This window comes from Lissotriton helveticus, chromosome 6, assembly GCF_964261635.1.
Source record: "Lissotriton helveticus chromosome 6, aLisHel1.1, whole genome shotgun sequence".
NCBI classification, from domain to species: domain Eukaryota; kingdom Metazoa; phylum Chordata; class Amphibia; order Caudata; family Salamandridae; genus Lissotriton; species Lissotriton helveticus.
In genome coordinates, this window is record NC_136067.1 from 1,701,474,279 (window position 1) to 1,701,498,680 (window position 24,402).

The 24,402-nt window shown below is 45.5% G+C and overlaps 1 protein-coding gene across 13 annotated transcripts in view; it reads left to right on the forward strand.

Moving 5' to 3' along the window:
• Positions 1 to 24,402, forward strand: part of LOC144763708 (uncharacterized) — a 2,434,724-nt gene that overhangs the window by 1,673,532 nt on the left and 736,790 nt on the right. For all 13 annotated transcript variants that reach the window (XM_078649561.1, XM_078649562.1, XM_078649564.1 and 10 more), the window contains one exon: positions 7,645 to 7,686. In XM_078649561.1, the coding sequence (XP_078505687.1) occupies positions 7,645 to 7,686 (42 nt within the window). The remainder of the gene's footprint in view (positions 1 to 7,644; positions 7,687 to 24,402) is intronic.

Sequence of the window (24,402 nt, forward strand, 5' to 3'; positions counted from 1 at the left end):
CCAAAAACCTACATGGACACATCTCATTTTTTCACACTTATTTTGCAACGTAAGTAACTGTGGATTTTTCGTCTTAGCTCTTCCGGCACACAAGGAAACCTATTAAACCTATACATTTTTAAAACGTAGACACCTAGAGAAATTCAGAATGTAGTGACTTGCGTGGCTCTCACCAAGTTGTTTTACCCAGAATCCCTTGCAAATCTCAGACTTTGACTAAAAAACATATTTTCCTCACATTTCGGTGATGGAAAGTTTTGGAATCTGCTGTGCGCCACAAACTTCCCTCCATCCAGCATTTCCCTAAGTTGTCGCATAAAAGTGCGTTATATTCCATATAGGTATCTATATAGGCGCAGGTAACATTACAACCTATATTCTTCCCTACATTTCATACATAACGGTTCTTAGGGACTGACCTTTACCTAGATACGACACTGCATTCAGAACGCTGGTTTTTCCCTAGTTCGAATCTCATACATTATGCATGAGGTTTCTTGGTAGCACAGCAGGACTACCATCTCCTGTATAATATCTCTGTATAAAGCTCAGGCCCGATGTCAACCTTGAAGCCGACACAGTAACACAGCAAGGTAGGACCCTTGGGGACACCTATGGGTATATATATATCACATCTTGCTTAGAAGAACAGAGGAGATCGAGACTTCCCGGCTGACACACTGACCAGAGACGCTGAGGTTCCTGCATGCAGACACTCCAGCTCGCAGTGGTCTAGCATGCCGCGTGGGGTGTCCAACTCGAGACCAGGGCTGGGTCCCATATTCGCTCATTCTCAGGTAATGGGGTTGACTAGATCGTAGAGGGATTCTTGGCATAACACCTACACAGATGCTAGGTACATTTAGGTACATCTAGTTAGGGAGACATTGTAGGAGTACGCATCTTTTATCATGTATTTTATGTACTTGTATATATTTATGACTACTGCAAGATGGTGGAACTGTACCATCGTTTTACTCTCATAGTACTTCTAATCATATATCTCTGCTACTGTCTAATGGTTGTTGCAAGTCATCTATTCTACACTAGAATAACAACTGATCAATAAATTCTTATTGAAAACACCCAGCCTGCTTATTCTGTGTATCGCTCTGAGACAAACGAAGAAAGCACGAGTGACTGAGTGAAAGGTAGTATATTGTTTCCACGATTCTGAGGGATCAGGGTTGTCATGTTCTGAGGTTGACTGAATCTATTCTCTCCTTGGTAAGAGGAGATTATAGTGGCACTGTGAGCTAGCTGATACAGGCTGGCTAATATACCCGGCGGGGTGCACAGAATCAGTCTGCCACCAATCCCACAGTTTATGTTATCCAAACGTGCAGATCGTGTATAGGTTATATAGGAACTACACAACAAGTGATACCTCACTTATGTGGGTCACCGGCGACAGGAACGCAGCATGGTTACATCACATTTTACGACTCAAAACAGACCTTTTATTTTTGCAAAGTGGGTAGCTGTGGATTTTGGGCACTAAATCAGCCGGCACCCAGGGAAACCTAGCAAATCTGTGCATTTCCGAAAACTAAACTCTTAGGAAAATACAGGATGAGGTGGCGTGCTTGGCTCTCACTAGGTTGTTTTTCTCAGAATCCCTTGCAAGCCTCAAGCTTTGATTAAAAAATGCATTTTACTCACATTTCTGTGATGGAAACTTCTGGAATCTGTTGGGAGTCGCAAACATCCTTCCATCCAACATTCCCTTAAGTCTTCTGATAAAAATGATACCTCACATGTGTGGGTAGGTGCCCGCAAAAGTAAATGGCCCAAAACGCAACATGAAAACATCACATTTTACCACTCAAAACTGACCCCTTTGTTGCAAAGTGGGTAGCTGTGAGTTTTAGGCCCTAGCTCAGCAGGCACCTAGGGAAACCTAGCAAACCTGTACATTTTTGAAAACTAGACACTTAGAGAAATCCAGGATGAGGTGACTTGCGTGGCTTTCCCCAGGTTGTCTTAACCAGAATCCCCTCCAAACCTCAAACTTTGACTTCAAAAATATATTTCCCACACATTCTGTGATAGAAAGTTATGGAATCTGCAGGGAGCCACACACTTCCTTCCACCGAGCATTCCCCCAAGTCTTCCCATATAAGTGGTACCTCACTTATGTGCCTCAACCGCAACAGAAAATGGCCCAAAATGCAACATAAATTCATCAAATTTTTCCACTCAAAGTTTATGCTTTTTTTGCATAGTGAGTAGCAGTGGATTTTGGTCCCTAACTCAGAAAACACCTAGGGCCAGATGTAGGTAGGGTTTTACCGGTCGGTAACGGCCGAATTCGGCCGTTACCGACCGGTAAAAGGAATTTGAGATGTAGGGGGCAGAATCGGTAAATTTACCGTTCGGTAAATTTACCGATCGGTAATTTTACCGAATCTGTAAATATACCGGTCGGTAAATTTACCGACCGGTATATTTACAGAATCTGTAAAATCGATATGTAGGTGGGACTCTTATGAGTCCCACAAGGCCTAAGAAATCGGTATTTTACCATCAAATTCAATTTGATGGTGAAATACCGATTCAGGTGTGCATGCACATGTGTGCATGCACACCTGTGCCATATAACAGGCAGACCTGCCCTTAGGGCAGGTATGCCTGCCATATGGCCCCCGAACCTTTTTTGGGGGTGCTAGAGGGTGTCAAAGTGACACCCCCTGCACCCTTGCCAAAAATCGGTATTTACCGATCGGTAAATACCGACCGGTAATGCCCCATTCATTCCTATGGGCTTCAAAGCCCATAGGAATGAATGGAGCATTACCGGTCGGTATTTACCGAATCGGTAAATACCGACTTTTAAAGAATCGGTAAATCCACATCTGGATTTACCTACATCTCGGTACTTCATATTTACCGACTCTTAAATACCGAATCGGTAAAATTCGGTATTTAAGAGTCGGTAAATATGATTTACCTACATCTGGCCCCTAGTGAGGTAACTACCCCCATCAGCCCGGCAGAGGGGGGGCAGAAAAACTATGTCCCAAATTATTTGGTGCTGGTCAGCCCTCACCTGTTTATATCCATATAAAAATAACTTAGGTGCCTAGTGGGCTTTCAGTTGTAAATGTCCTGATATGCCCCCCAGGGCTGGCAGAAGGACTGAAATAAAATAATTGTCATAGGGAAGCAAAAGCCCTTGCCCAAGGGGCCCCTCCCTTATCCCTGGAGTCCACTGTGTGGATCACTGTGTGATGAATCGCTCTCTTGCGGCAAGCCCCAAGCAGTGATCCACTTGACCCAGGTACCATTGGAAAGGGAAGATTCTCTCCTGTCAAAGGATAACTCCCCAGTTATAATCAGTTCTCGGGGAGCTGAGATAGCCCCCAGAGCACGGATTCAGTTTCAAAGTAACCCATCGCTCTTTTTACTTTCACTTTTACTACAATGACAACAACATGCCTTGCGTACCGATCATCATAGCAGTAAACAAAAACAAAAAATCAGACTACTCGGGAAAGCCTGATGAGCAAAAAAACATACAGGACTCCCTCTGGTGCTCAGCACCAGAAGGGCCTTTAACTGCCTCCTCAGTGTCGGCCAATGGCCGACACCCACACTGGGGAAGTAGCAATTAAAAGCTTAATAAAACCAATAAAACCATTAGGTCTATGTTGAGAAACATGTTTTTCCGTGTTTGCCTTCTATAATATATTGGCCTGTGGACTTATTGAGACATTGTCCATAAATAATACATTTGAATAGTCCATTGAAATTGATAACGAGGCAGTTGTAAAATACTGAAAAATATGGTTCCTTATAAGACACAGTTTGAGTTGACAAGCCCCCATTAACAAACTATAGCTTCTTGGGACTATATTGTGGACATTTAGGACATTTAAAGTAATTTTAAATGTGTCAACCAGGCCGCCGAACTGTTATTGTAGTGAAGGAATCACCTCAGCCACACAGGCAGCAGTTGGGCCGCCAATTCTACAGGTTCTCACCTTTGCATGGGGTATGTGACCTTCAAAGAGGCACCCTTCTGCAATGCTGTAGCCTGTCCAGTGTAAAAACGTTGTTGGTTGCAGATCCACCATGAAGGCATGGTGAAACTGCCTTCCACGACGTGGGACCTTGTAAAGGTTCCATAATATGGCCTTGATATGCTCTAAATTTCTTCCAAGTGTGTCAAGGACAATTCCACTGATTTCAGTGTGAGAACTCCACAGTTTCATAGGTGGTTTCTCACAAAAGGGGTGTGCCACTTGATAGTGGTAATGGCATCGGACTAACTTCCATAAATTGGGTGGCCTAGTTCAGCTGGCATCATGTCCACCACATAGGTGTTCAGATGATTAAGCCAATAGCGGGTCAGCCATAGGTAACACTGCCTTCTGCCAATTTGTAAATAGATGACAGAAAGTGAGAGGAAAGCTGATGAGCCATCCATTCGTGTTTGATGCCCACCTGCTTTAGTCCTTCTCTAAATCTGGTCCACTCTCTCTCTAGGTTTGTATAAAAGTCATGTTTCCCTTCAAAAAAGCCCACTTCCCTAGAAGTATGGAGAGAGAGAGAAACCACATTAAGCTGGTTTTGACCAAAACAGCCCATGAAATTCCATAGTGACCCAAGCATTGATGTTATTGCAGGTAGCTGTGTCTTATGGTTTTTAATTAATTGACAATGTAATCACAAAGAAGTACAGTTCATTTCATGCTTTTTTGGTCTCTTTACAAGTGGTGCGAACTGAATTGTTAATTCCAGTTTTCCGCCCTTTACATTTTAAATCATACAAAAAGGGTTACTAACACTTATCGCAGCTAGATTAGGCAGAAGTCTGCTGTGTAGTTATTAGCTTCATCAGAGGGTCATTCATTATTAGAAAAATAAATTCTTTACCAGTTCCTGCCTTGACATTATTATTACAAGTATGCATTTGCACTTTACCACTCTAGCAATCAGTTCATATGATGGTTTAAAGGGGATGTGATCTTTCTTAATCACGTAATATGAGATTTTATGTCCCTCATATCAAGTTTTAATTATGCTCCCTTTTTAGGTCTCGGCTAGTAACGCGCTGAAAGCGCGTTCTTGCCAGAGTACTATAGTCGGCGTCTCAGCAGTCTGAGAACGCCGAAGTGAGACAAGACCTGGCCGCGCGCAGCGTTTCCCCATAGGATAACGTTGTGCGCGCGGCCAGGTCTTGTCTCCACAGCATGCATGGCAGGCCGGATCGCGACGCGCGCCTCTCTGGAATGCAGGGGGAGTCTGCAGAGGGGCGCGCGTCGGAATCTACTGCCTTTTCCCGCCCCCCCCCGAGACAACCGGCCCAAAAGCAGCGCGAGTCCTCGTACGGTTCGTATGCCCGGACCGCACTAGCGCTTTGTGCCACTTGTCTTGTTGTGGTCTTTATAAGTCGGTGAGCACTCGCTGTCCGCTAACTTTAGCGGCTGCGCTTTGTTTATTTACTTATTTTTAATGGTTTTATTTGCCGTTTTCATCAAGTGTGGTGCCTCAGTGCTCTTGCCACACCTCATACACAAGAGTGAAAATGTTTTCACCTCTGCTGGTGATCCGTGTGAGCTGGCACTGCAGAGACTCCTAGGAGCGCCTTCTGGATTCAAGGCACAGTTGACAGCTCAGTGTGCAGGGAGGGTGTGGGGCAGGGCATCGAGACACCCTCTCTCTGCTCGGCAGGTTGGCAGGCTGGGGCGCACCGCTGTCTTCTAAGCCCTTGCAGAGCGTGGCTCCACTGGACACTGATTTCTTGGCGCTACATTGTCCTGTGCCCTGTGTCTGGCCAGTGTGACAGCCTCCGTTCCTCGGGGTAAAGTGTTCGGCGGAGGGTGACGGCTGGTACCCTCCATTCTCACCCCCACCTTCCGCCCCTGACAACGTTAGTTAGAGACACTGAAGGAGTGCCCTCTCAGGACTCAGTCCCCATAGGACCCCCCCTCGCTGTGACCCCCCTACCTTTCCAGCCCCCCATCGCTACCAGTCACCAGCATTGGGCACTCTATAATGTTGCTCTGTTTGATGACGGGTTTAGCAGCTACTGTGACATTATTCACCGGTGACCCCTTATTATCAAGACAATATGTCAAGACCTGCACCCCCCCCCTCACACACACGTGTGCAATGGCACTTTTATTCGTACCTGGCTGACTTGTGCACGCAGGGGCTTTTAGTGTCGGATGGACTGGCCGGGCCCTGCTCTACGCTGATGTATGTGCCTGCTGACGTGTGTGTGGGGACAGGCGCACTCTAGAACCCGGGTCCCTCGGAGGATGCTCCCACTGACGAGGCGAGGCTCTGACTGCCCCTCTCCGGCGAAGACTCCATGGCAGGGGATGCTGCAGCCAGTGAGGAGGCAGGACCGCCGAGGGGGGGTGGGGGAGGCTGTGAGAGGAGGGGGTGAGGCGGCTGCACCGGCTCTGGCGCTCACGGATGGAGCGAGCAGAGCAGGATCACTGTTAGCACGGCGGGGGAGGGATGGCTAGGTCGCGGTTCCAGCTCCCGCCCCTCCCCGCAGGTGTCTCTGTTCCGCACTCTGCCGTGCACCAGTTTTGTGGTGTAGTAAGAAAACAGAGCGGTGGTGTGCACAACCGTGGACATTAGCCGTAATGAGAAACCAGCGCTGTGGTGTGCACATACGAGTACATCGGTGTTATGGTGTGCACAGCCGTGCACATCAACTGTAATAAGAAACCAGTGTCCTGGTGTGCACAACCGTGGACATCCCATGTAATAAGAAACCAGCGCTGCGGTGTGCACAGCTGTGGACATTACCCGTAATAAAAACACTGTGTTCTAGTGTGCACATACATGGACATAACCTGTAATTACAAATCAGTGTTATGGTGTGCAAAGCTGTGGGCATCCCCAGTAATAAGAAACCAGTGTTGTGATGTGTGCACCGCGTTTGACATCAGGTGTAATAAGCAAGACTAGCACTCTATATTACTGCCAACTTAGCTTAGCATAAGCAACAGCTAGCCATTCACAAACAATATACCAATTGCAAATAAAAAAAAATGTATGCAAAGCATTGTCATTTACCATGCCAGTAACTCAAACTTTAATGCTGCGAGACCTATTGCATTGCAAATGCTTGTATTTATAGTTGTTAGAATGATTGTATAAACATTTTTCTGATGTACTATTATGACGTTATTGCCGAATGAAGTTTGTTTGGCCTGTGAAATAAATTAAATGGGAAGAAAGAATTCGATAACAATTAAATGTCTATGCTGTAATTCTGTCAAATGAGAAACATGTCTTGTTTACCGATAAAATAATATGCTATTTCAATGGAACAGCTCTATTACAAACATTGTGGTTTCATTTAACCAAATGTCATACCTCAATATTCCAATTATCTAGGTGAACACATTAATAACATAATAATACAGCTTTGAGAATGGAATATAGAATATGTGATAATGTTTAAAAATGGAAAATAAAAAATTGATCTAGGTACTACTTACAGCACATGTTAATACTGGTTTAGCAACCCAGGTCCAACAATAACAAAAATTACAGCATGGGTGTCAGATTGGAAGGGACAGTCTACTTTGGCTATTGTCAGTGTACCAACAATAAATATAAATTCCAATAGTATAATTATTTAATGTTTAAATTATTTTCTATTTTTATTAACTACAGAAGCTACAGCATTGCCTAATCGTGCTCAAGTTGGAAAGCGATGTAAGTAAAAAGAAAACACAGCATTCTTGTTAGTTTGCTTACATGAATGACATACTTAACATAAATCCAACCACTCGTAATTTAGTTTCACGTATAATACTCTGTGCCTTGCCACTCATTCCATTTTACAACGTATATTTGAATTAATTTCTTGCATTATTTAAATTATCATGGGCCCCATGTAGGTGGCTAATTACTGATCGGTAAACCCGAAATTCAGTAAATTTCAGGCTTACCATCGGTATTGAGCCATTTCCGATGTAGGTGATGATTTGATAAATACAGAATCGGTATTTACCGATTCTGTATTTACCGAGTCATTATTTACCGATTCGGTATTTACCGAATCGGTAAATGGTATGTAGGAAGCACATTTAAGAGTGCTTATGTGCTTTAAGGATTCGTTATTTACCACCAACTACAAGTTGGTGGTAAATATCGAAAACCTTTACAAAAGCAATTTTGTGCTTTTGTAACAGTGCCATGTGGCAGACATACATGCCTGTAGGGCATGTATGTTTGCCACATGTGCACCCATGCATGATTCAGGGGTGCAACAGGGTGTCAATGTGACACCCTGCCACCCTTGAATATGTGCCCCCTATTACCGATTCGGTAATAGTGAATGGCTTCCCATTCATTCCTATGGCCCTCCAGGCCCGTAGGAATGACTGGGAATTACCGAATCGGTAAATACCGATTCTTAAATACAGAATCTTACAGATTCGGTTACATTTACAGAATTATTTCCTACATAGCATTTACCGATTCTAAAATACCGAATCGGTAAAATTCTGTATTTTAGAATCGGTAAATGTAGATTACCTACATATGGCCCAATGTTCTATAATTCTTTAATTGTCTCTGTCTGTGAGGAATTCGGTATTACTTAGCCCTGGGTCTATATCATGTGCCTCCTAGAGTAGGATACTTTGCATATCCTTCCTTATAATTAATGTCACATATGACAAAGATCATTTAGAGCTTGACAGACAACACACCAGCCCACCAATGTATCAGAGACATCTACTTCTGTCATACCAGCAGAGAACCACCTACCATTTTTTTAAAGATCCCCGCCATATCAATGGGAATTGTTTTGAGGAAAGCAGTTTGGAGGAACGTATACCCTATAAGGGGGATTATTTCGGCAAAAAAGGTAATCAATGTCCCTCACATGCTGAGAATTTTCTTCCTGCATTTGGGTGTCATTGAATATTTTTCCTTTCCGGGACATCCATGCCCAGATGAGGTGGTGGAACTGCAGGTTTGGTGATGCAGGGACCCTGCGGGTTCTAACGCTACCAAACTGTTACTGACCCCCCTTAATGTACAATTGACTAATTACAAATCCATTACAAATCAATAGGTGTTGTCAGATTCATTGTATCACAGTATTTTTGCTGTATGAAGTTCATTGGAATAATATATCACAGGCATAGGCGTCATGCCAAAAAGCGGAGATATAATGTAATGCTATTTATATCTATTAATAGCAGATTATTTGGTTCTGAATTCAAGGACAAAGGTAGGTAATTCCATAATTGGATGCTCTGTCCCTGTTTTTTTTATCTCTTGTAAAGTAAAGTGTGACACAAGCTAAGGGTCTTTCTCCTTATTTAGAGCTTGGCAGATTGGACACTGTGTCAAATCATGGCGGATAGCCCTTCTGCTTACTATAAGTGCCATAGGCTGTTATGCAGTTGTGATCTGGTGTGACAACCTCTAAATCAGCCCATTTGCGCTTGGACGCCCCCGGGCAGCAATCGCGCTCTACAAATCGACATACAAATACAAATACAAATACAAATTTGACAGCGACTTCCAGCGACAGATTCCTTAACTTAGAATAATCCTTGGCGTCAGATCGGATCTGGAGGTTTTTTGAGCAGTACCCCTACATGCAGGTGGGTGGCGTAGTTCAGCTTTGCGTCATCCTCGCTGGAAGTGACATGCGCAGTACGCAGTACGTATTATAGGCACCAGCCCACCATGCTGATGTCAGTTTTTCCTTTCCATGCGAAATAAAGCTGATCTGGTCAGAGCTTCCCTTAGTTATATTTTGACTGGCTTTTTCTGACTTTTTGTAGATTCCTGTTGAGGGATTTTCTCTCCTGGTGTGAGGATGTCACCAAAGAAACTGGCTGATTTTAAACCATGTGGTGCTTGTCACAGAAAGATGTCTAAGGCACATCCGCACGTGGTGTGTCTATGGTGCTTGGAGTGGGACCAGGACTCCAAGACCTGTAAGGACTGCTGTGCCATGCACCTGAAGACGCTCAGGGAGCGATCCTTCAGGCCCCACCGGTTTGGGAAGGCCTCCAATGGATCCCAGGAAGCAGATTCACCTTTCGAACCATTTACTCCCCATCGATCCATTGTTGGATGCAGAGCGAAGCCGCCAGTGAGACTGAGGTCGACCTTGGTGCCCCTTCTAGAACACCTTGACACAGGTGCTTCAGGTGGGAGTGGTCCCCTCCAAACTTGTACTCTCCAATAATGAAGCCCTCAATTACTTCCTACTTGGGACCTGGTCCAAGCCCTGCATAGGACAATTTCCCTCTGCTATTGCTTTGCTCCCAGGGACCCAAGTTTCCTTACCCAGCACCCCACACTGGAGAGCTTGGTGATCCAAGCCTAAACCTCTAGCATCAACCCCAGCACGTTCGGGGGCGGGGCCTGACTGAGGATTATTGTCGACCCTTGAGCCTGGAAGCTCTGCATCAGTCCATCATTTGACTTGCTAAACCTGGGGGCTGGGATGAGCCGCATGATGATAAATTGCCCCCAAAGCTGGTGAAGTGCCCGTGAGCATTGGAGCGAATTTGTGGCCACTGAAGCTCAAGCCGAGTGAGCGGCGATCCGACGCTCTGTGTGCTCTCCCAAAGCCCAAGAAACAAAGGCCGGGAGGCGCTGAGGCATGGAGTGGATGGGCGGCCATGCCAAAAGAGCAAGCCTGGGTACGGCGGCTGACTGCTGCACCAGGCTAGTATCAAGGAATCACCTTAAGGAAGGTGTGGTGGAAGCCCCTGAGACCCCTGCACGAGCAGCGGCCCGTTGCGAACCTTGCCAGACAGGCCTGGCGAAGAGATGAGGGGCGAGTCCGACGGTGGAGACCGGTGGTAAGGAGCGCAGGCCAGCGAGCAAAGGAGTTGCCGCCTGCTGAGGGCAAGGGCATTGCTGGGAAACTGCTGGATGTGGCTCGGGCCTGCGTGAGTGTTGGCCCTGCATTGATTCAATAGGCCAGGGATATGGAGTACGCGAGCCCGGGCGAGCAGGCCCAGAGAGCGAGTGAGGGACAGAGCCGAAAGCAGATATATGCAGCTTGTGGTGAAGACTAGCGGGGGAAAGAGACACTGCCACCGGCGGGCGAGGACACTGCTGAGGGTCTGCCTGGCAATGCTGGGGCCTCCTGGCAGGGGGAACAGCGGCCCAGAGGGGGTTCTGCACCAAGCAACGCAGCGGTAAATAGAGTGGGGAGAGGCCGCAACTATCGGCAAGTGGAGAAACCTGCCAGGAACAAACTTGAGAAAATCGGCAGTCGGAGCGCGATCATTATGTCCTGGAACGTAGCAGGGATCGTAAAATTACTACAAGACCCGGCGACACCCCCGTTCCATGAAGGAGTGTACATAATTTGCATCCAAGAAACGTGGGCTACTAAACCAGTTTCAATAAGGGGATTCGCGGACTACCACTTACCAGCTGTTAAGGAGAACTTGTTTGGCAGACCGTCAGGAGGCATCTCAATATATATCAGGCTCTCTCTGAAAATACAATTTAGTGAACTAAAAACATCATCGAATATGTACATGGCAGGCATACTGAAAGGCTTTTCAACAACTAAGGGCCCACTAACAGTTCTGTTAATCAACGTTTACTATAACCCGTACGGACCGAGAGCCAAGGACAAACTCTCCCACTTAATAGGTGACATAGAAAATCTTCTCCTACTATTTGCTCATATGGAATCAATAATTCTCTGGGACTTTAATACTCACAACATTGGGGTTAGGTCAACCGAAACCAATAACTCCTTAGCTACAGAGGCCTTTAATACACTTATGCTTTCTTATCAGCTGTCATCAGCCCACTCCTTACTTTTAACCACATCAATGCTACAGTATTTCCCCCTCTGTGCTGACCATCTTGGAATCCCATTGTTCATGACGAGCTCAGCTTGTCATGAGCACACAAACAGTCTACTGCATGACGAGCTGAGCTCGTCATGAGCATGGAAGGGGTTAAGGGACACCCCAGGAACCCTCTGCCCCCCACGTATAACAATCGCACCACTATTGACTACATTCTAATAAGCAGTCAGCTACAGAGGTTAATGATAAACTACAAAGTCGAACAACGTAAGGACAGTGACCATGCTGCATAAATAATCAACTTAAACTTCACAGCAGATAATCACTTCACGTTAAAACACGTAGGGTCACCAAACGGCGCTGAACTGTTTACCCTGATGAGGAGGATTAAATGGGGCCCTGTGCCTACCAACAAGTTCGAGGAATGGAAAAAAGTACGGGCTGATGGGCCATTAAACGAAATAAAAAAGGGAATAGTAGAAGAATGGGATCCGTTGGCCCATATTCTAGTATTACACCTACAAGGAGGAACAACACATAAATCCGTTGGCCCATATTCTAGTATTACACCTACAAGGAGGAACAACACATAAAACACATACACACCCTGTGTATAACACCCTGTGTATAACAGCAATCAAAGAAAGTGCAAGAAAACTAAGAACTAAACGAAGGGCTTACCTGAAAACTGGCTCAGCTTTGAACAAAAAACAACTTCGAGAAATAGCAAAATTACACTCAAAGCAAGTCTGGGCCGCAAAACGGGGTTACATCGAGTCGAAATGGCTAAAGATTTTCGGTCTACTGAGCCCCAACAAATCGCAGGAGTTCTGGCAATACCTTAACACCTTAAACCAAGGAGGCACCCAGAGGGAGAATTCAATCGACTCTGATACCTGGGGAGCCCACATGAAAACATTGTATAATGAGGAAGGCAGCACAACTCCATTAAATATAGATCTGGACATTGTGACTCAACTAACCAACTTTTCTAACCCTACAAAAAATGTGATGCAGCTGACTCTATCCGATAAAAAAACAGTTAAAACAATCCTAAAAAAAATCAGACCAACCGGGGCGCCAGGACTCAATGGCCTGCCAGGCTCTCTCTTCAGGCAAGATATTGACTCTGGACTAACACTCTGACCAGGTTATATGCTGAATGTTGCCTGATGGGGAACGTCCCCGACTCTTGGAGAGGGTCACTACTGCACCCCATATATAAGAAAGGGCCGAAATCTAACCCTCAAAATTACCGTATGATTGCCCTACTTGACATCGTAGGAAAGGCCTACGCAAGCTCCTTACTATTGGACCTCTCAAAGTGGGTTAGTAAGGAGGAGCTCTGACTGGAGCATCATTAGCAACACCTCGGCTCGGCCATACGAAGATTCAATTATTGCAATATGCCGACGATCTGGTGCTCTTAGACCACACTAAAACCGGCCTACAAAAAGCACTAACGTCCCTGGACAATTACAACGCCAACAACAAACTGATTGTAAATCCAGCCAAATCAAAAATAATAATCTTTGGATCCTACCCGAAATAAAAACTGACAAAATGGAGGATAGGAAAGTTGTCCTTGGACTGTACACATCACTATAACTATTTGGGGGTTTGGCTTAGCGAGACAGGGCGCCCAGGAGAACACCTAGACAAAATACGGGCAAAAGGGAAAAGCATTTCATATGCCCTCGGCAAGTTGCATGCTACCTTACATAGCCCTACTACAACCGCAATTCAAAGAGTACTAAGGGCGAAGCTAATACCATCATTGAATTATGCACAACAGGCTTTCCCTGGTAAATTACCAAGCACACTAGAAAAAATCCATTGCTCAGCATACAAAAAATTATTCCACCTACCCTCCTGCACCAGAAACAACTTAGTGCGGCTGGAGTTTGTTCTGATCCAACAAAAATATGAAGAGTTGGCCTTAATGAGCAAATACTTCTTCCTCACCACTGCGGCAAGAGAGAACACTGAAATTTTTCATAAACAATATTTTTCTGGAACTAGATAACCCGTGGTCAAATAGTCTCCGAGTCGCCAAAGAAACTCTGCAGCTCGTAGTGGAAAACTGGGACCCCGAATCAATTAAGTACGCAGCCATCAAAAGCACGATAAAAAAACAGGTACGCCCCTGCTCGCGCACCTCGGACCTGGAATCTTTGGACTCAAGAGGCTTTCACGAGTCCTTAAAACTCCCTCACACAGTACGGAACCCCAAACTTCACCTTACCCAGGCGGTGGGGAAACATGCGTTAAATAGGATTTTAGCGCTCAGACTACATCCTCTCCCCCTTAAAGATCTTTACCCCTCGAGGTCACCCTGGATAAGGCATTCAGAGTGCCGGCTATGTAAATACAAACACGAGAGCTTTGCACACATCTTATTTTGCTGCCCGGTGCTGTCCTCTGAGTGCAACCTTTATCTAAAACCAATCCTACTCAAACACGGGATCAGATCCATAAAGGAAGTCGTTTACCATCTATTCACAATGGAAACAGTGAAAGACATGGCTATGTTCAGCAAATTCATCCAACAGTCACGTTGGAAATTGATGGACTCTAACAGCTAGGCCATTTGGCCCCGACCTTGAACTCTCACACCATCGAGACTAACTAGCTCTATTGAGCAAGACCAGGCAAGATTAACGGGCAAGCACAAATGGTTTAATGAACTTTAGATTTTAACTTTGCCTATATCGTACTTATTTTAAGCATCTTTTATTTAATAATAATGTTCATTTGTAGATTCTTGTCTTGTTTTAATGGTTTTGGGTAACCACAAATAAAATTTTATTCATTCATTCTATCGACAAGCGCAGACCCGCAACATAATGAAATGTTGCAGTAACTGTATTGGAGGACACAAGATACCTGTGAGATTCTGAACATAGAACCAGCCCGAGAAACTGAAGATGATGACGAAAGAGAGCCATATAAGGTGTGGAGGCAGGAGCGAAGCTTGGTGGAGCGGAGAGCAAGTCAGCAGGAAGGAGCACCACCACCTGTGGCAGACAGAGGAACGTTCAGGATCCTTCCTGCTACTGCTGGGACCGACTGAACTTCATAGTAGAAAGGGCACATCGCTCCAACCTCCATGGACCCATCATTGCCATACTGCCCAATTTTCACAATCATGACATCATCCTCAAGCTGGTGAGGAAAATTGGCCCACTTTGTTGCCAGGGTGGCGAGATCTCTTTATTCCCTGACTTTACCCACAAGTTTGTCGACATCAAATCCTCCTTCAAGAAACTGGAACTCTGTAAGGCATGCTATATGCAGCTAGGCTCAGGGCGGATGTTTCCACATCCCATTCGGAGGTGCTCACGAAAGTCCTTGGTTATTCCCCACAATGCCCCTACGAGATATGCTGTTCTGCTCCACTTTGCAGGAATCGATCATGGAAAACTTTAGACTGAATGAGGGCTCGGTGACCACTCAAGCCAGCTTTCAAGGCCTACACCAGAGGCATTTGTATATCACAGCATTCCGGGTGTTGCAGGAGATCCATAGGGAACTAACACAGGTGGTGAACACCCTCACCCAGCTTAACCTCAATACTCATCCGCTGCACACTCACTCAAACTAAACATGCTTCTGAAGAGTACTGAGATTTGGTGAACTGTGAGGGTGGGCGTCCTGGACACACTCTGGCCCGGCTGCTGCGCACCCAAATATCACAACATAGAAAAATATTATAAACATGCAACAAGAAGGTACATAATATATTACGAGAATTCATATATTGTATCCATTTGCATATTGCTACAAAACACGAATATGTATCTCTATGAACGTTGGCCATATTAAAATACCTAATGTCTTGTATACGCACAGCTTGGGTCCTCAAAGTATTCTTTAGACATGGAGACAAGTAAAATGACTATCTAGAATCATAATCTTAACAGCATATCAGGTAACTGTCTATTCCTCCTCCCTGGACATACATAAGGTACATATTGTGTGGGTTACATTGTAAGATTCTCCATGGCAGACCCGCATGTTAACTAAAATGTCCGCTATTACGTGGCTCACTGATGTCAGATGAAACACATAACTTAATAATAATGTACTACTAGACTCTCCGCAGACCTATCGGCCCAGTCTGCCTACCTCAATGAGGTGGCCATGAAATGGCTCACCACAGCACAACAGCAATTCCCAAGTGAACCACTCACATGCGATGAAATCATACAAGCAATTGATTCCCTGGGGGGCAGTAAGGCTCCAGGCTAAGTTGGCTGTATGGGAGATTTTTATATATACGTTTCAAACATATCCCTGCGCCGCGGTTGCTGGCTATGTACACGGAGTCCATCACTACCAGGGTACTCCCCCCAACACTACAGAGGCGGTTATCACCCTGCTCCTTAAACCTAGTAAAGACCCATGTCATTGCAGATCTTACCATATGCAGTCTCTCCGGGTTCAGGCTCACCACCACTTAACTTACTCCGAAGTATAAAATAATTTTATCATAACTATCCATTCCCAACTTATTCTGTCTGCACATTAGGACTATTACCCGCTTATATATGCTTTATTTGATAGATAAAGTTACCTTCACGTCCATAAATTCATAATTGGGCCCCCTTCCTCACTAGGAAGTACTTTCAGAATGGAGATAAGTCCCGACCCTACAGGATCTAATGCCTACATTATCAATTACCCATCTAACCTCTCCAAAAATGTGACCAAAGAGCACAAACATTGCATACTCAAAGCCAGACCCGATACATTAATCTCAGACGTCTACTTCTGTGCAATCAAGGGTATTCTAGTAATGACCTCATCTTCTATACCAGAAAATGGGCATGTTGACAGAATGTTCTCTATTCCATGCTTCGAATATCAGGCACTAGGAAAATCCCACATGGTCTCAAATTAACAGCGTCGCCCTCGCTCATCTTCAAAGCTAATGCCACTATCACCCTCTACAACAATGGTATCATCCTAATCCACGCCTCTAATGTCAACCTAGCTAAGATGGTCAATATTTTCCCTACACTCAAAAAAAGCGGTGTCCGCTAAATCCAATGACCCCTACCCATACCCTACTAATACTCAGGACTTAACTAGTCCTCTCCCCACCACAGTAGGGAGTACCCCACTCTCTCAAAACTATACTCCCCCCTTAGATGATCTCAGAGCCTTTCAGTCCCTTGCTGGATTGGATCAATCCACTCGACCACCGACTCAGAAGGTTGGCCGGCTTACGGTTTCACTCTACTCGCCGATCTCAAGTCCGAGTGATCCTTGAGTTGAGAGGTTATCTCACGCCCTACCGCCATTGATCTCAACCGATGGTCCCCCTCTCCTCATCCCTCTACCTACGTCACCCTCTAGGCCGGAGTCCAGGCAACTGCCCTCCACTGACCATGATCAGCCACACCCACTCAACCCCTATTTGACCACCTTTGATACACAGTTCAGTTGTCCACCCACCCTCTCACATTCCCCAGCCTCTCTATCCAAGCTGTCAGGAACATTGCTAGACCTCAATGACCAACTCTTCCCCAGGATCATCGCAGTACCACCTTGGCATCCCGTGAGGCCCCTCCTCTCCGCCGGATCTCCCCACACAAACTCTATCCCTCATCCAGCACTCTAACGTGGAGGCGCGCCTAGACGGGATATCGCTCCAGTTGCACCTTCTCTCCGTTGAACTTCATGATTTAAAGCCATCTCAATTGAGCATCTCCCCTTGATCAACTCCCTCCTTTCCCTTGGAAAGTTCCCCAGAGTCCCAGCTAGCGCTATATCTAGCCTTGACCAGCATTCCCATCTCTATCTCTAAAACTGTACCCCTCCCTAACGCCCCCTCCCGCCCCAGAAGAGTGAAGGATGATCTTGTGTCTAATGATATCGGTGATCTACGCTTCTCTTATTCGCTTACTCTAGACACCAACAAGATTTCTCTGGGTTAAATTTAAGCCATTTACGATAACCTGAACAGAGAACCCCCACACAACCTCAGATCATAAAGAATGATAACTGCAAGCAAATGAACATCATCTAGACCCCCCCACCACACTCTGGTACAGCTTAAATGCGTACTGCTCAAGTGCAGATCAGCCAGTAAACATTCCTCTGATATTTTCGACCTCATCCAACATGAGATAGATATCATCATTCTCACAGAAACTTGGCTTAATCCCTCTGCCACCCCTATCCTAGACCTCCTAGTGCCTCCTACCAACAACATAATTCGTCTAGACAGAGTGAAGAAGCAGGGCAGTGGCCTAGCTTGTATACATCGGAGCACACTCTCGGTTTCCCATTCTGAGTCATCCACGCCATCCTTCAGAGAATACCTCTTTCTCAAGTAACAACCTTCCGATTTGCAAACGACATACATTCTATCACCCCTCAATCTCTCCTTCATCGAACAAATAATGGAAATCATCTCAGGCAATATCGATTCCACAGTGTCCTAAATCTTCCTCAGTGATTTCAAACTTCACTAGTCTGACCCCAATGACCAAGCTGTAACCTCCCTTAAATCATTCTTATGTGATCACAAGCTAATTCAATATTGTGACCGGCCAACTCATAACAAAGGAGAAATTCTGGACCTCATAATCTCCAAAGGAAACACCATCACACTGGATACCATTACCTCTTGTGATTGGTCAGACAATCACAGCATCTTCTTCTTTGTTAACAGGGAGTTGTCCACGAGGAAGGTTCAACTGAGGAAATTGAAGATATGGAAAAGGGACCTCAGACATATCAATACAGCTGAACTAGCAACCCACTGTAAATATGCCCTATCCTCCCAAGTTGACATGTCAGAGGTTCATGTACTCACTGACTTCTACAACTCTACTATTCTCTAGTATCATTGACTCCATTGCTCCACTCCAACAAAAAAATGCCTCAACAAAAATCTCCAAAACTTGGTTCAATGACAACTTAAATTCGAAACACCCCAACCTAAGGGTAGTTGAACGATCCTGGAGATCCAAACCATCCTCGGATCAGCTAAAAGTCCTCAGATCGGTAAGGAGCTTCTATAACAGACAAATCAAGAGCGCTAAGGCCGACTACTTCAGATCCCAAGTTAATCAAGCCTCTAATCGCCCAAAGAAACTTTTTGAAATTGTTAAACCACAATTAGTGGAAGCACCCAACCGCCCTGACCCTGGAATCAGCCCACCCTCATGCGACAAACTGGCAGCTTTCTTTACTGAGAAATCAAGACTTATCAATATTGAACTGGAATCTAAGAAGGCTCCTTTGCCATCCTATGGGTTTGCGCCGCGTCCGGCCCTCTTAGAGAAGCTCGAACCAATTAGCCTGAGCACCAAGAACAATGCCTCATGGTGCACCTTTACTCCCCTCAGCGAAAGAGACATTAACAATTCTCTTCAGAGTATCAACCCATCTAATCACTTCAGTGACCCGTTGCAACCTTCCTTTTTCATAGGAATCAAGGATGTCGTCATCCCCCTTTGGGCAAAGATTGTCAGTGCTTCACTGTCACAGGGCACTCACTGATTGCCTAAAAGCAGCTTAGGTTTCACCTATACTGAAAAAAACAAATGCAGATAGTGCTGACCTTAACTTCCACCCTATCTCCGACATCCCCACTCTGGTCAAACTCCTAGAAAATGCGTCCAATCACAAATTTGCGCTCACATTGAGAATTTCCAACTCCTGGACGAACATTAAAATGGTTTTCAATGTGGTCACAGCACCTAATCGTCTCTCACTCATTTTATGGATGACATTTTAAAAATGCTTGACCAAAATTAATCTTGCCTCCTAATCCTCCTTGACCTTTCCTCTGCGTTTGACAGTGTTAATCAAGACAACCTCTTATCCATTTTGGAGCGCAGGATGGGCCTTTCTGGTCTGGTGTTGCAATGGTTCTCGTCCTTCCTCCATCACAGATCCCAAGGAGTCAAGGTGAATCAATCCTATCCTAGCCCTCATCAGTAGCCTTCGGGGTCTCACAAGGGTCCGCCCTTTCTCCCATATCTTCAACTTGTTCTTGGAACCATTAACTAATGTACTAAACTCCACAAACATTATTTTCCATATGTGTGGATGACACACAACTTTTCCTTGAAATCACCCCCCCTGAAAACCTCATGTCACTCAACACTACCCTAACGAATACTCAAAACTGGTTAACCCAGAACCACCTCCTACTCAACACTTCCAAAACAGAATTCCTTCTCATTTCTCATCTGAATCACACCCCCAAGTTAGACCTCACTGCCTTCAACTGCTCCCCCCACATTATTGAGTCAGTCAAATCTCTCGGAATCACCCTGGATAAGCATTTGAACATGAAGAATCATATTAGTAAGGTGTGCAAGGAAACTAATCACCTGATGAGGCTAATCAGGAATCTCAAACCATTCCTTCCACAAGCTGACTTCAAGCACGTGGTCCAATCACTTGTTTTGCAGAGGATAGACTATGGCAGTGCTACTCTCTGTGACCTCCCCAAATATACCTTGGTCCCACTAAGGGCGTCATTGATTGCTGCTACCAGATTGATTATGGGTACAAAAAGAAATGCTCACAAATCCCCAGTCGTAAAATCCCTAAATTGGCTGCCCTACGAAGCAAAAATACAGCTAAAGATTGCCTGCCCGTGTCACAAAGCCCTGAATTTCAAAACCCCCAGTTATCTGGCTGAAAAGCTAGAATTATCTGGACGTGGTAGACCCTCAAAAAGTGCTGACTCTTTCCTCCTGAAACCACAGATCTTTTGCAAAAAGAGAACGTGTCATTGAGCTTTCTCAGGCTCTGCCCCGAAGATCTGAAACTCTCTCCCACAGGAACTACGCAAAATCTCCTCCACGGTTGCTTTCAAATTGGAAGTAAAAAGATTCCTTATGAATAAGTTCTTGCCTTAAATGGGTTTGGATCTTTTTTTTTAATGATATTGGACCTACACCTTTAAGCCCTGAGTTGGTTGCTATACTCCCATATTTAATTGTGTGCTCCTCTCCCAGTACGCTATTTGCTAGCTAATATGATGTTCTTTGATGCCCCCTTCTGTAACTGTGTCATTTTGTATTCTTAATTGACGCCTGTCCTTCCCTTCATTACCTTCCTTCCTGCCAAGTGTGAAGCGCTCTGATATCCATCGGGATCATGTTTGCGCTATATAAAACTTTTTTAAATAAATAAAATAAAATAAATAAATAAATACCACTCCTTGGCGCTATTAAACTTCGAAAATACGATCCTTGCTAAAGTTCTATCTTACCGTCTTGTGTTACTAATGGACCAAATAATCTCCCCTCCACAATCTGGGTTTGACCTGTACTGCTCCGCCTCCTTAGATTTACGTACCGTGTTCTCAGTCCTTAACAGGATCTCTCCTGGCACTCCACCAGCAGTGGCCCTCCTGGACGTGGAAAAGATCTTCGCCTCCCTGGAGTGGCCATTCCTCCAAGCCACATTACGACGTAAACTGGTCGTCCCAAGGGGATTCGGCTCCCTGATTAATCTCTTGTATTCTGCCCCAACAGTGCACCTTAGAATTAACTCATTAGTCACTTGTTAGTTTCCTATTACCAGGGGCACAGGTCAGGGGAGCCTGCTATCCCCCTTACTAGTCATCATAGCAATGGGTCATCTTGTCCGACGCCTGCAGCAGATTCATATGCACCACTGCCTACAATTTCAGTCCAGGCCAGTGCTTGATTCCCTGAATGCATATGGCGTCCTTCCTGTTTATCTGTCACCCAGAAGAGAATCTGGTCTCTACCCTGTGTGAGGTGGTGCGCTTTGTGAGCCTATCCAAACTCCTTTTTATTGGTCCAAATCCGAGCTTTTCCCACTGATGGATGACAGCCCTCTGTTCCAGTGTGACTTTCCCTAGAATTGGTGTAATGGCTCAGTTAAATACCTCAGAGTACACATACATTGTGATAACAAACAAGTGGTCCGCTTGAACTATGGTCCGGCTGTGGACGAATATGACTCTTTACTACTCGAGTCATTACATACCGCGTGTCTTCACAATGCGGTTGTTACAACGACCGCATTGTTACCACACAATGCCATTACTATGCAAGTCATTACATTGACTTACAGTAGATGGCGCCGTGACATTAGAAATGTATAATTTACTATTCCAACTCCTGCCTACGCAACAGTAGGGAAGGTGTTGGGAAAGTAAACTGTACTATTCCTTATGTTAAAGCGCGATCTACTGCAAGTCGATGAAATGACTTGCATAGTAATGGTATTGCATGGTAACAACGCGGTCGTTATAACAACCGCGTTGTGAAGGTATTGCAGTGTAATGTCCGCAATGTAAAGGTTGTTTCATGCTGTTGACACCCTGACTGCTCAGGTGGAAAGCTAGATATGCTTCCCACTCTCCCTTGCAGGGCACATCGCCATCATCAAAATGGTGATTCTTCCTTTTTTTAAAATATTTATTGCAAATTATTCTGTTCCCTATGAGTAACACAGTTTTCATTACATTATGAGGGATTCTGTTGAATCTCATCTGGGCCGGTAAGTGTGCTGCATTGGCTAGGACACACTAGTCCTACCATATGAACTGGGTGGATTCGGTGTACCACATTTTCAGCTGTATTATATAGCAGCCCTGTGCCAATACGCTTACCACTGGTTCCATAGAGATGCCAGGCTTCCATACACCAGGCCGGAGATTGATCTGGCTGCCCCAGTGCAATTAAAATCTATCCTGCAGAGGGGCCTCCCAGTGGACGCTACTGACATGTAGCTGCTATACATCGCATGCTGAAACCCACATTGCTGTATTCACCTTCTCTGGTAGTTGCCAACAACCTGATGTTCCCTATTACCAATGAGGCACTGGTTAGGCTTACCCTGACACACTACAATATTCATACATTCTGCAACCTTTTTCCTGATGGTCAGGCCCCTTCCCACTCCACAGATTCCCAGATGGCTCCAGCGACCGCGATGGACTGCTTTATATTTGAACATATACAAAGCGTACTCCGTGTGCAGATCCTATCTTATCCTTTAGCTCCTGAGGAGTTTGCGCCATTTACTCTCATGATAGATGATGAGAGCGGTGTGAGAAGTTAGCCTGGCATATGATGTCCACTAGTTCTAGTGGGCACCTTGCACCAGTTTAATCAACCCTTATTGATGGTGGTTGTAAAGTCAACCTTATAGAAAGCTATCCTAGTGGTTGCATGAACCAGCAGTCTTCAGGCTAAGACTTCAGTAGGCGAGTTAAGCAAGTTGTTTTACCAATTATAATCCCTTGAGTACCAAATGAAAGGACACCACACAAGGTATATATCAAATATATATTTATTTAATCTAAACAGAACCCCTTTGCACTCTTTAGGAGGTCAGAGGTAAAAATACAATACAAGTCACACAGTTAATATACGATAAGTTGCACAGTATAGGTTATGCCCTAGGGGCCTCACAAACCATATACTAAGAAAGTGGTATAAGAACCACGAGAGAGTTAGAAAGCAGGCCTGGGTCCTGTGGAATCGCTGGGGCTACACTAATCGACCAAAGGTTAGGAAGTAGGAGGCCCACGGGAGACACGTGCAGTTTCTAAACACAGGCGCGGGTTACCATAGACTGTCTATGGAGATCGTAAAAATTACAAATATATAATTTAAGGACACTTCCGGATGGACTAGGATAGAACCCTTTTAAACTAGGACACTTCGAGAGTCAAGACCCACGAGAGCACCGGAGTAATCGCGTTACCTCACCCAGGGAAGCCGGGTGCATAGGTATCTTTTCGTGTCGGGTTTCATCGTCGCTTTCTATGGAGAGCTGCAAAGAAGTGCTGCAGGCGACCAGAGGAAAGTTGTTCGGGTGGATCCAAGGATGGATCGAAGAACTGAAGAACCCGAAAGCAGAAGGGACAGAGTCTGGGTCACTAGCCAGTGACCGGGAAGGAACCAGGCTATATCGGGTGATTTCAGGTGAAGTAGTCGAACTTGTCTCTTCAGCCACAAGGTCCAGGAGGCATCGACGATGACCAGGCGCAGGATTCGAGCTGTCCCACAATGGATCTAGTTGACTGCGGTGTCGGTATCCTGATTGGATCCAACAAGCCTTGGCAACCGCAACCCACGCTGGATGTCGAGTTTGGCTCTGTTGCAGACCAGCAAGGTCTGTGGCGCTTCTCCTTTTCCGGGAAGCTGGAGCAAGGCTGGAGCAACCAGGAAAGCAAGTTAAGTTCAAAGAAAGGTCTTCAGGGTGCTCACTAGCCAACAGACTAGGAACCGGGAAGACACATCGAGCGCAAACGCAAAAGCGGGGCCCACGGAACACTCACGGAATGTGGGGTCCTGGTCTTCGGTGCAAATGGTGCTCGGGGATGGGGCTTAAAGCACCCCAAAGCACAACTTCGAGATACCTTGTTGAAGGAGTGCAGCTTGCAAAATGCAGGATGTCCAGGAGTTCCGGTCCCACGTCTCTCGTGTCCGCCACGGGTCTCAGCTTTGCTGAGGATGTTGGTCGGGGTCAGAGAAGTCTGGAAGTCCAGTTCCTGTGTCGCAGATTCTTGGGGATCCGGCGGGAGCCTCGAAAATGCTACATGTCTTCTCCCTCTAGAAGGGTGGAATGCTACCCCCGCCGCCAGGACTGGCGGGGGCGGGGGGTA